Source organism: Microtus pennsylvanicus, chromosome 11 (assembly GCF_037038515.1).
Source record: "Microtus pennsylvanicus isolate mMicPen1 chromosome 11, mMicPen1.hap1, whole genome shotgun sequence".
NCBI classification, from domain to species: Eukaryota; Metazoa; Chordata; class Mammalia; order Rodentia; family Cricetidae; genus Microtus; species Microtus pennsylvanicus.
Genome location: NC_134589.1, coordinates 17,897,278 through 17,910,264, shown reverse-complemented (window position 1 = coordinate 17,910,264; position 12,987 = coordinate 17,897,278). Strand labels below are relative to the sequence as shown.

The following is a 12,987-nucleotide window of genomic DNA, read 5'->3' as shown; positions in this document are numbered from 1 at the left end:
AGCGAATCGCTTCACAGGGATAAATTAAATAAACCTTCAGGAGAAAAGTGACAAATGAGGACAGTGCGGATTTCTTCACATGCGGCACGGAAACTCCCATGTGTCTCCTGCATTTGTCTCTGGGGAGCAGACTTATCTAATTAAAAACCTTGCCAAGTATCCATTTACTAGACGCGAGGAAGTGCTGATGGGGCCCGTAAGGCATTGCAGCGCGAAGTAGCAGCCAGCATCCGCGCAGGTCCACAAGGACAGAAAGTGGCAGGTAAGCCTGACCCACAGTGGGGCTGCAGAATGAGGCACCATTTCTAAAACTACCCACATAAAGCACCGTAAGGGAGCAACTGTAAGCATTATTTCTATTATTTTCCCCAGGAGAGTAAATATTTTTGAGAGTTTTTCATGAAACTTAAGTTTTGTTTTTTTTTTTTAAGAAGTTAAAATTAGAAACACTTGTGTGGATTTGAGAACTCAACTCAGAACTACTGAGAAGCACACCTTGTTAGCTGTGTGCTTCCTGAGTAACACCAGCCTTGGGTCAGAAACTCACCCATCTGCTCCACGATCTCTGGAGGGAATACCCGAGAAGCAAATGCTCGCCGGAAAATATCAGAAAACTCCTTATCCAGACCGCCGATCCCCATTTTCTCAAAGTTCCAGTCAGGATTGATGATGGACTGGCGATTTTCCTTGGTTTTAGCTTTGCCTGTGTCAAACAAACACAAATTTGTGAAACAAACACAGGGTTCAGTATAAAAAGGGTAGATGCCCCCGGACCTCCTCAGTGAACTGACACACGGCTGTTACGTTAAGTGGACGGCCCACGCATGGCTGATCTCTCTAGAGAGAAGGGTAAGGCTGACTTACCTATTTTGTCTGCCCTCCATTCATGGTCAGTAACAAACCTGCAAAACCAACTAAACTCACGCTAGTCTGGTCTGTCTGTGAACCAGTCACGGAACTCCATCTCAGTAACCTTTAATCCAACCGAATGAACTTAGCTGATGAAAGGGAACGGCACACACATCTGATGTAAATTCCACTAGCTCCAGGAAAGCCGCTGAGGGCGAGCACTCCTCACAGTTGCTACTAAGTGTACGGAAGACGTATGTATTTACCTACAACAGTCAAACAGCCTAACACGTGTGGAATGAGTTTGACGTCTTGTCACATGTAACACAAAAATCTAAAAACATTCTGAAGGCTTTAATGACTGCGAAAGCTACACTTACAAATTCTCTCCTAAAGATAAAAATTGTTTCATTTAAATGTGAGAGCGCCACCTAAAGTAGCTCAAGAGAACCACACCTATTCCAGACGTAAAGAACAAGGTACCCTAGCACACTGCAAACAAAGGGGGTAGCATAGATTTTATAAAGTTGAGGAAGAAAATATCACACTAAAAAAATTGTAGATAATAATTTTCTGGTTGGAGTTTTGCAGATTTAAGATTTCCTTTAGCCTTTAGAAGGGGATCAAAGATATTTTACTTATACTCTACTGCCCTCTTGTGGTCAAACCTACTGCATGCCAAATTACTGCAATTTCATTTTCCAACAAAATCACATTTCATAAGTTACATGAAAACACCTACACAGCCCAAAAGTTACAGAATTGCCTTGAGATAGACATTTTAACAAAAATCATACAAACAGAAAATACAAGTAAATCACATCATAAATATCCAGTAGTTGGAAATTACAGTAACTCCTTCATAAAAATGGTATATATGTGGGTATTAAGATCCTTTATATTTGAGAGCCTTGAAACACGGCAAGTGAAAAAAATCAAATTAAGGGTTACTGATGGGGACTGGGGAATTAAGGAGCTTGTGGCCAGACAACCTGTGCTGGAGCCCCATGACTCACACGGTGGAAGGAAAGAACTAGCTCTTGAAAGTGTCCTCTGGCCTGCATACATGTACCATGACACACGTGCTCAAACACATATACCCACACATAACCACATAAGGCAAATTATAAAATAATATAACAATAAAGCCAAATTTAGAATGCAAGTTGCATTTCAGTGAGTGTTTACCCATAGAGGCATGGTGGCATATGCCTTCAGTCCTGGCATGCCGAGCACTCAGAACAGGAGGTTTACAAGTCCAGTGCATGTCTGGGCCAGCGTGAGGGCTCAGCAGTTAAGACCATACACTGCTCTAGCAGGGACCTGAGCTCGGTTCCCAGCACTCATGCTGAACCGCTCATAACCACCTGCAACTCCAGTTCCAGGGGATCTGATGCCATCCTCTGGCCCCTATAGACCACACACACACACACAAAACATAAAAGAGAAACAGCAAGAGACTGGTAAATTACTGATAAAAAAAAAAAACAGCAACAACAACCCACATTTAAACGAAGTAACTTTGGACACAACTGTGCAGCCAATGGGAAACTTCACTGTTCTACTGGGACAGACACAAACATAATTATGTCAACCATAAATTCGAGTTAGCACATCATTATTTAAATGAGTTGCTATTCTCGGAGATTAAACTGCATCACTTTAGCATATCAAAGTAAGGCCAGTAAACAAGAGCCAAATCCACTGGGAGGAGTTTAAGCACGCACTCATCTCGGTCACTAGGAACAGGGATGGTGTTTCATGGAACACAGCAATTAGCCGAGGCGCTGGCAGTGCTGAAGGTCACAAGAGCTAACTCTGAGAAGGTGTCAGAGGAGGGAAGACTCTCACAGAACAACTCTATGAGACCCTGTAACAGAGAGAGGCCCCGGAAGGGAAAACCTGGTGAAATCCCAGAAAGACAGCGCTCTGGGGGGCAGCAACCCATCCATGGGAACTTGTCAGCTGATGCCAGGAGAAACCGGGGAAAGACTACAGGGATTCTCTGAGCTACTTTTACAAATCTTTGTGAGCCTAAAATTATCTCAGAATTTCAAAACTAAAAAGTTTCATTTTTTTTAAAATCACTTTTGATATGGCTATGAGAAAAGGAAATTAAATATGCCTGTGCGTTTCACATTCTGTTTGGTGGCCCGAGCGCTCCAGGCGAAGGCTTTGGACCTTGCACCAGCGTATCTGACAGCAGATGCCCCAACTCTGGGATAAGTCTTCAGGGAGGGGTCCCTCCTCTTTCCCATGAGTCACATGTAATAGCAGAGACATCTCGGTTTCATTTGCAGTTCCCTAAAACTGCGACTTACCAATAAGATTGAGTGATGAATTTTCTGCTTTTTCAAATGCGACTTGACTGTTTCCAACAACCAGTCCTACTTCAATCTGCAGAGAGATGGTAGTCAGTGGGCTATGGGAATCTCAAAGCAAGGTTAGGCACGTGGAGGAAAGGAAGTCTTTCCGTGCAAAGCAAATCGTTCAGCCAGTCATCTGGGTTACATTTGCTTTCTCAAGGCTACTTTCCCCAACTCCTACATGGCAATGTCTGCACCCTTACAGTTATGTTCTCCTTGATTATAATAAATATCTGCATTCAACTAAGATTGAAAGTACAAATGATGGGAGCTAGAGAGAAGGCTCAGTGGTTAAGAACACTGGCTGATCTTCCAGAGGTCCTGAGTCCAGTTCCCAGCACCCATACGATGGCCCACAACCATCTATAATGGGATCTGATGCCTTTACAGGCATTCAGGTGTACGTACAGACAGAGCATTCATATAAATAAATAAATCTTTTTAAAAAACTGCAAATTACAAGTGGATCTGCAGTTAGGTATGCTTTACTTTCTATTTCGGTAGCAATGTAGCTACCAACAGCGAGGCCTTAGCACAGTGGTTCTCAACATGGGGGTTGCATACCAGATATTATGATTCATAATGACAGCAAAATGACAGTTATAAAGTAGTAACAAAATAATGCTATAGTTGGGGTCACCACAACGTAAGGAACTATGCTCAAGGAGCAGCATTAGGAAGGTTGAGAGCCACTGGGCTAGTAGCTCGGAGGAAGAATGCACACTATGACAAGCTTGTGCACAGGAGAATGCCCAGAACCCACCAGGCTGCTCAAGTCCCATCAGAAAGAGCCTAGAAAAGACTAGGAATAAAGCTTACCTTCTGCCTTTTGCCTGACGCAGGCTCCCCCTTCAGGATGCTAGGGTCCATGGCTTCAATGTCCTTCACCAGTAACCCAAAAAGCTTATCATTGAAGCTAAAGACAAGCTGTGAAGAGAAGTAATGGGAGGAAAATTATCTCATGCCACGATGGGCTTCTTGCCATAACACCAAGGTTTTCCAAAGGCAAAAAAAAAAAAATCAGTTTTCTTTTGAATACCCCTCTCAGTTTCTGCTCCTCGGCCACAGCACTCATGTCCCAAATGATGGGGTCATGTGCATTAGTTTGATAGGAGGTGACATAGTCAACACTCAAACACTCGGGAAACTACTAGTAAGAAAGCTGAGATCCAGCCCGGCAATGAAGGCGCACGCCTCTAATCCCAGCACTTGGGAGGAAGAGGCAGGTTGATCTCTGTGAGTTAGAGGTCAGCCTGGTCCACAAGAGCTAGTTCCAGGACAGCCAGGGCTACACAGAGAAACCCTGTCTCAAAACAACAATAACAACAACCAAGCCAGCATCGATCTAGAAACAGGTTAAGCATCAGGGCTGAGGCCCAATAAATGATAGTGCCAAATAAGTTAGCCTTTCCTATAACTACTACAAAACGCTTGCCATGCAAGTGTGGGCAGCTTTGAAAGCTCACTCACTCATTTACCAATACCTGTAGGTGCCTGCTAGAGGCCAGGCCTCTCCTGCGTGCTGAGGTGACTCTGTCATCACAACTACTGCAAGGGACAGTGACGTGGGTGGGGTCAGATGGGTTTTTTTTTCTCTGCTTTCTCAACTATTTTCCTTCATGGTGTATTGACATCTACATGTGTTCGGGTTTTAAATTATTATAAACATCACATAATTTCTTAGGATGGTATCTTAAGATAACAAAGCTAAAATCAAAGGTTAAAACTCACAATCAGAATACAATTATATTCAAAATATCTAGGAATCCAAAATAAACACAGCACATCCAAAACCAAAACAAACCAAAAAAAAGTGCACAGCACTGGGCACTAGTCAACACGCAGACAGCTAGGTAGCATCCAGGGGCCTTCTAGACCACCTACAACTGCAGCGGCTTGAGCGCGGCAGCGGGCATTGCTTTCGCCTGTTTCAACTAGAAAGTTCTACAGCAGCAGGAACTGTGTCTACTTCATTCCCTGCTGATCTGCCATGCCAAAAATAGTGACTGGGACATACTTTGTGCTGTTAATTATTTATTTCACCCTTTCCTATGCCCCTGGCTGTGCATCTACGGGCACAGAATTCATCTTCTCTGAACCTAAAATTTCTCCTTTGGGAGGAAGTCAGACAAGAAAATCTACGGTTCATTCTAATTCTAATGTTTTCTTCTTTGGGTGTTTTTGGTTTGTTTATTTGCATTTCCTTTCTTTCTTTTCTTTTTTCTTTTTTGAGACAGGGTCTCACTATGTAGCTCTGGCTGTTTTGTAACTCTCTGTAGACCAGGCTGGCTTCGAACTCAGAGCTCCTCTTGCCTCTGTCTCCTGAGTGCTGGGATTAAGGGTGTGTGACACTATGCCCAGTAATTATAATGTTTTCATTAAAAATACATTGTATTTTGTTCCTGTGTGTGACATTATGCCCAGTTAATTATAATGTTTTCATTAAGAATACATTGTATTATTCCTGTACATCAGTTTGATACCATAATATATGAATATTTTAAACCGCTATCCTTCCATATTTATCAGGGAAAAAAATGAAATAAAAGTAACACTGCATTCACCCCACTAGCTCTTGCTTTCTACCCCTCCCCCAGCTGTCTCCTGAGACAGAGACCTCAGGGCAGTCTAGGTACATCAATAGCCATGGCGGTACTGACAAGCAGCCATCTCAGGCGCTTTGCTCCCAGGATCCGCTATTTACTTTCGAGGACCCAAAGAGCTTATGTTTATAGGGAATGTGTCTGCCGAGATTTACTATACTAGAGATTAGAAGAAAAAAACGAATGTATCCATTTAAAATAAAATCACTTTCTAAAACAAAAAAACTGCAAGGGCAAAAAGTGGTGCTGTCCCGCTTTTGCAAATCCCTTTCCTGTCTGGCTTACTGGAGACAGCTGGATGCTTCCGTCTGCTCCGGCAGTCAGGGCACTGTGCTAACACACACTGATGGCTGCAGAACTGCACCAAACCCATGCAGCAGAGGAACAGAAAGATGGCAAACAACCACAGTGTGTTACAGAAGTCATTTCGACTTTGTAGGTCCTCTGAAAAGGACTCGTCTGCACGGGTCTCCCAGCAACATGTGAGGACCGTTGCTGCGAAGCTGCGGTGTGAGAAAGAGCGGCAGAATAACTGAGACAGACACGAAGGCAGGTGCAGTGCGTCACGCCTGCTAGCTCAGCATCTGCGTGGGTGAAGATGCTGGGTTGGGTTTAGGGTCAGCCTGGGCTACATAAGAAGAACCCTGTTTTCTTTTTTTTTTTAATATTTATTATTATGTATATAATATTCGGTCTGTGTGTATGCCTTCAGGCCAGAAGAGGGCACCAGACCCCATTACAGATGGTTGTGAGCCACCATGTGGTTGCTGGGAATTGAACTCAGGACCTTTGGAAGAGCAGGCAATGCTCTTAACCTCTGAGCCATCTCTCCAGCCCCCAAGAACCCTGTTTTCAAAACACAAAATCACAAATAAGACTAACAGTAAGGGCAAAAGGGCTACAATTATTTACCTGCATAAACAATATACGAATTCATGTTCTTTTTATTTTTTTTAAGACAGGGTCTTGTGGAACCCTGGCTGGTCTCAAATTTGCTACATAACTGACAATGACCTTGATCTCCTGATCCTCCTGCCTCTACTGTCCAAGTGCTGGGATTACAGACCTAAGCCATCATGCCTGGCTTTAGGTAGTGCTAGGGCTAGTGATAGAACCCAGGGCTTTGTGCACGTGAAGCATTCTCCAACCAAGCACACTTATGGTTAATGGAATATTTTTCTAGATTAATCATCTGCTGTTAACTGAAGCATAAAAAAGCAACACTGGTGTTCTCAGTGAGGGACTAAGCTGCGGGGTCTCTATGATGAATTTGTTAATATACATACAAAGCTTTCTTTAAAATCTTGGGGAGTCCAGCCTCCACCAGAAGTTCCGACTTACTATGTGTGTGTAGGCATGCATGCACGCATGTGTGGAGGCCAGAGATCAACTCCAAGCATGGCTCTCCATCTTGCTTTTTCCACCTTATTTTCGAGCCAGCATCTCTCACTGAACCTGGAGCTCACTGATCTGGCTAGGCAGCTGGCAGGGGCCTCCAGGGATGCTCTGTCTCTGCCTCCCTGGGGGTGGGGTTAGGAACTGGTTATCCCACCACTCCCAGCTTCTTGTCTGGATGCTAAGGGTCAAACTCTGGCCTTCAGCCTTGCTTAGCAGGCCCTGCACTGGCTGAGCGATCTCCCCAGCCCCTGCTCTTCTACAGAAACATGCTAGTGACACACGAGGATACCCAGAAACAAATCTCAGGTTCCACAGCAAGAAGAGAAAAATATCTCTACTGTGTTCTCAAATTTGCAGGAAGAAAAACTGTTGTGCCTATATATGACATCTTAACACAATCTAAAAGTTTTTTTTTCAGTTTATGTGTATATGCATGTGTGCCATACGCAGGTACTCTTGGACACCAGAAGACAGCAGAGGATCTGGATTGTCTGAAATGGGTGCTGGGAACTAAACTTGGATTCCTGCAGAAGAGAAGCCAGTGCTCTGAACTGCTGGGCCACTTCTCTGGCTCCCTAAAGCTGAGTAAAGGTTTCTCTCTCTTTCTGTTTTCGTTTTTGTTTTTCAAGACAGGGTTTCTCTGTGTAACAGTCCTAGCTGTCCTGGAACTCACTCTGTAGAGAGGCTGGCCTCGAACCTACTAAAATCCGCCTGCCTCTGCCTCCCGAGTGCTGGGGTTGAAAGCGTGTGCCACCACCACCTGGCATGAAGTCTTTCCTATAAACAGACTCCTATTGGTTCAGTAAACTCACTCCTCAGTTTGCATGGGACTTTTCCTATGAAAGCTAAGCTCCTCTTAGTTCTCCCAAAGCAGAATTCTGGCCATCGGCGAGTGTTCAGATGCCTGTAAAATGTCTACCTGCTGTCCCACTGAGAAAGCCTGGTTGTTGAACTGCTGGATGAATTCTGCTGCCATCTTGTCGGTGTCGTAGGGGTTGGAGTCGATGTTCTTCTTCTGCAGAAAGTCAATCTCGATGGTCATCGTGCCAATGCACTGCTTGGCTTTGTCAAACGAGTACAAGGCGACTAGGGGAAAAAGGAGCATTCTTTAAGAACCACGGGAACACCAGAAACTTGGGTTTCTAGTTACAAAGAGTTCAGCATGAGGGAATAGAGGTACTTGACCGAAAGGGAGCTTTACGTCGGCTTCACTGGAGGAACACGCTTGCACAGACCTAAAAATCAATAGCCAGAGATTGCCTTACTCACCTGAGTTAAGAAGAAAATATTAAACGATACTCTCCCTCACCTTTCACCTCTCATCCCTCCATGACAAAGAAAAAAAATTCACATCTCTCTTCACAGTTCCTGAACCCCCTCCTCCTCATTTAACAGAGGACAAAGCAACTAGATGGGTGGCCCCCGTGGAGTTGGCGCAGCATGTGGTTACCAAAGATGATTTTTGTTTGATCTAAGAACATGCTACCATGAGAGAGGTGGGAAAATTCCTTGCCCTAAGAAAGTAAGAGGCAGCGGGAGAAAAAAATAGGGGGTGGTGGTGGCGGTTTTAAGAAACGATGTTTCCCAGGGGTTATTTCCTGTGAGGTAAGGGGTAAGTTACACTCCTCTGTAACCCTGCAAGTGTGTTTATGGAACACCCACCGGATCCAGGAGCTGTAGCCATACGCCTACAATCTACAAGACAAGCACACAGAAAGCTCCAGGAGCTGTAGCCATACGCCTACAATCCACAAGACAAGCACAGAGAAAACTCTGAGTAAGAAAAGTCCTGCTTATGCCTGGGGAGAGTTTTAAGATGGCTTTTAGGCTATAATGTCATGAACTTAAATATTAAAGCACTACATATAATTTTATATTATATAGTAACTATTCAGCCCCAAATGCTTAGCTGTAGAACACAAAATTTATATATCATATTGTACATGTAAGTAGAACTGGGACTTAAAATTATGTATCTCAATGATACATAATAGTAAAGAAGCATTTTCAGAGGAAAAAAAAAGGCTGATTTTTAAATCAGCTTGTGCATATCTATATGTGCCAGTTTCTAAACAAACTTTTAAAGCAAAAGTTCTTACACTATAGCATCTGATATTGGTTGCTACCCAGGAAAGTCCAGAGAAACTTTTGCATTTGACTTTCCCCAACAGGTCAACTTGTTCATGCCCAGTAAGAGCCCAGCTCTGCTCTTCAGTAAGGCTAAGGCACGTGTACTTCTTTCTCGTGTTCCCTGAAAGCCCCCAAGAACACATAGGAGCTGCATTCAGTCAGTTGCCTCTGAATTGACTTGGCTCCACCCCTCTACAATATACCTGCCCATGCCTGGCCTAATGCCCTGAGTCTGCAGGTCTCTAGGCCCTGGAGCTGTGCACATGTGTAACATAGGTTAGCCATGCTCATTCTCCAATCTGTTTGTGGAACTTATGCTTGGTAGAGTAACTATACAATATAATTAAACAGTTAGAATACGAAATTTTGACATTCTACTGTGAGAGCCAAAGTTACATTTTAAGTTTTAATGGCCATGCCATAGAGACCCATGAAACAAAAATGCCTCTGCTCTGCAAGCCCCTTGCCCAAGGACAGAGTTCCTGAAATGCTATAGGCTATTTTTTATGGGAAATAACAAGCCACATGTTTTCACTCCCCTAAACAAGTTTCTTTGGCCCATCTGCACAGGATGTGCTTGGTCACATGTGGACAGGAGGTACATAGGCAGGTATAATGTCAGGGTATTTGCTTGTCCATGATTGGACCTGATGGGAAATGCAATGAATTGTATGTTTTCCTTTCGAAGCCCCTGCCATACTTGGTTCTGGGCCATTTCCCAGGAACCTGGGTATGGACCTAGTCAAAGCCCATCTACCTGGACAATATTTATTAAAGATTGCTTCAAATTTGGCTATAAACTGTGTCTTATTCTTGACTGGTGGGATTAACATTTTCTGGAGGCCTCAGTGAGATTCTGACCATCCACCCAAATTCTAAAACTGGACCTTCACTCTGGACTCCAGGGTTGAGGGGCTGCTTCAGGAGGGATAGTCCAATGCTCCAAGGTTGCCTTCAATTAGTGGACTATCGGAGTCCACTTCCATGCTGAGAAGCAAAGCAAGCATCTATGGAGGCCTCCTGGTGAGTCATATGGTGAGTTATGGCTGGAAAGTTTTGTTTCCCAAGGAAAGTTTCGTTTGTCTCGTTGGAAAGCGTTGTCTGTCTATTTCTCAAGAAAGTTGTATATGCTTGTTTAGTTGGAAAGGTTTTTTTTGTTTTTAAGATTTATTTATTATGTATACAGTGTTCTGTCTGCATGTACGCCTGTAGGCCAGAAGAGGGCACCAGATCTCGTTATAGATGGCTGTGAGCCATCATGTGGTTGCTGGGAATTGAACTCTGGACCTCTGGAAGAGCAGCCAGTGCTCTTAGCCTCTGAGCCATCTCTCCAGTCCTGGAACTAGCTCTTATAGACCAGGCTGGCCTCGAACTCACAGAGATCCACCTGTCTCTGCCTCCCGAGTGCTGGGATTAAAGGCGTGCACCACCACCACCCGGCAGTTGGAAAGTTTTGCCTATGCGTTTTCTGATGTATCCGTAAGTTTCATTGCATTGGTTGTCTTGTTGGAAAGTTCTGTCTTTCATGAGAGCTATGTCTCCCTGTTTTGTTAAAAAGTTTTGTCTGTGTTTTCTGGTGTGTCCGTAGGTTTTCTGTTGCAAGCAGGAGCTGAGACAGAAATGAGACTACAGGACAGGTGACATGCATGCTGATCTGCATGGTAACAGCTCTGAGACTGGATGAGACATGATAAATCTTCATGGTCTCAAGAGTCCTCGTAACAGTTTGGTTATGCAGTCCAAACAGACTTATAAAGTTGACAAATGTATTTTACCTGCTCAAACATAAAACAAATCATCTTTAGCTGACTTGTGCACACCGTACACTCCATACTTGTGTTAATACAAATACATATGTTACCTTTAAAAGTTTGTGTGTTCTCAGAACAAAAGGACTGGGCATGAATAAAGATAAAGAAAGTAGCCCTGGTGATCCAGCCTCAGAATGCCTCAGTTACAGTTTCCTTAAAAACTTACATCCAGAACAACTTCAAAGCTGCTAGCTGAGATGGTCCAGCCTCACAGACTATTCTAGCCAGGACTTCAGACAGGCACTACTTTCCCACCACACAGAGACAAAACAAGAAAAAAATACAGCTAGCTCTCCTAGGACTTGACCATTATCCCAGTTGTCTAACCCTAGTGTCTGAGGGCACCCTAGTGATGTCATCGCCCTCAGACAATAGGAAGCAGTCTAGAGAACAGAATGCCCACACTCCCAAGAAGTGGAATAGATGGTTTCTGGTCATTCGGTGGATGTTTGACATTGTTTAGGGGGGCTGGTTGCAAGTTATTATTGGTCATGGTCAGGGAGTAACTAAGCAAAGAAGGTTAGATTCAGGGATCTTTTTCCAAAATGGGGGAAGATATTAGGAAGGGGTAGATTACTGAATCTACTTTAAAAATAAAAATGATAGAATAAAAGGGTAGATTACTGAATTTACTTTTAAACTAAAAAAACTACTAGTCTCAAATATTTCAATTGGTATAGACTTTTATAAATTGATACAAATTTATGGTTATTTTTCTTATACTGCATATATGTTTCTACTCTTGTTTAAGATATTGTATCTATGCAGGTCATTTAAAAATGTAAGGTACAATTAAGAAACACAGGTGAGAAGTTAGTCATCTACAATAACAGAACTTGTAGCCATGTTAGATATGTTTTCAAACCTAGGTTTGTTTAGCTCAGATATACTTAATAGACAATGGTACTCAAACTTGTCCGAGATCTGATGAATATGGCATTTAAAATAGAAAAAGGTTACTATGACAGACAGAGACTCCCAGATCCTAGGAGTGACCTTGAAGTCTCCAGAGAAGATGATGGGGTAGGGCTGTCAGGACGTCTCCACCGGGATTGTGGTAACACTAAACGTGGGAAAGACTTCCCCAGTGCAGTCCCTGCCACCAGGACCTGGCCCAAACTGAGGACAAGCAGGACACTGAAGAACCAACTGCCCCACTTTGCCTACACAAAGTAAGGTCAGTTCCCCAGGAAAGTCTCTCACTTTCTGGGCCTGGCAACTCAAGACTGATGCTGTCTTGGTGCCTCTGCTCCCAGTGCCATGGAGACCACAGGAGCCTGGGATGGCTGTCTCGGTAAAGAACTAGTCTCTCTTATTTCAATGATACATAGAACATTTGGATTATACTTGATGCTATAGTTTATCCTTCTCAGGTTTTTGATTGCATTGATGGCAAGGCTAACTATAGCTTTGTCAGCTCAGTAGCAGCAGGCAACCAGGTTCTTCCCCAAGGCTACAGTGACCTTGTTAGCTTATATCATATATAAAAATAAAGCCTTGTTTTTTCTAGAAATACTAGAAAATCTAGAAATCTCCTGTAGAGAAAAGGTAGACAGGTTTGCCTTGCTAACAGACTTCATATTAAAAGATATACAAGTTTCTGATGTAACTTTCCACTAAAGGAACATGATTTACAATGACTGTTCTCAGTAATAACTGCTTATGTCTCTGATAGATGATTAATGGAAAGAGAAAATGCTAAAGCCCATGAAAGTACTAAGATCCAAGGTATATGAAGGTCTGAGGATGTATAAGCTTAAATAAGTTTTGAGGGTCTCAGAAAGTGATTTAAAGTGTAGAAAGGCAAGTTGTACAGGTATAAGTAAATGA

At 43.3% G+C, this 12,987-nt stretch overlaps 1 protein-coding gene across 1 annotated transcript in view; it reads right to left on the bottom strand.

Annotated features, from left to right (window-relative positions):
* Nucleotides 1-12,987, bottom strand: part of Nsf (N-ethylmaleimide sensitive factor, vesicle fusing ATPase) — a 135,090-nt gene that overhangs the window by 89,772 nt on the left and 32,331 nt on the right. Inside the window, exons 5-8 of the mRNA XM_075990470.1 lie at nucleotides 8,136-8,302; nucleotides 4,035-4,142; nucleotides 3,171-3,246; nucleotides 548-703 (exon numbers count right to left, since the gene is read on the bottom strand). Coding sequence (XP_075846585.1) covers nucleotides 548-703; nucleotides 3,171-3,246; nucleotides 4,035-4,142; nucleotides 8,136-8,302 — 507 coding nt within the window. The remainder of the gene's footprint in view (nucleotides 1-547; nucleotides 704-3,170; nucleotides 3,247-4,034; nucleotides 4,143-8,135; nucleotides 8,303-12,987) is intronic.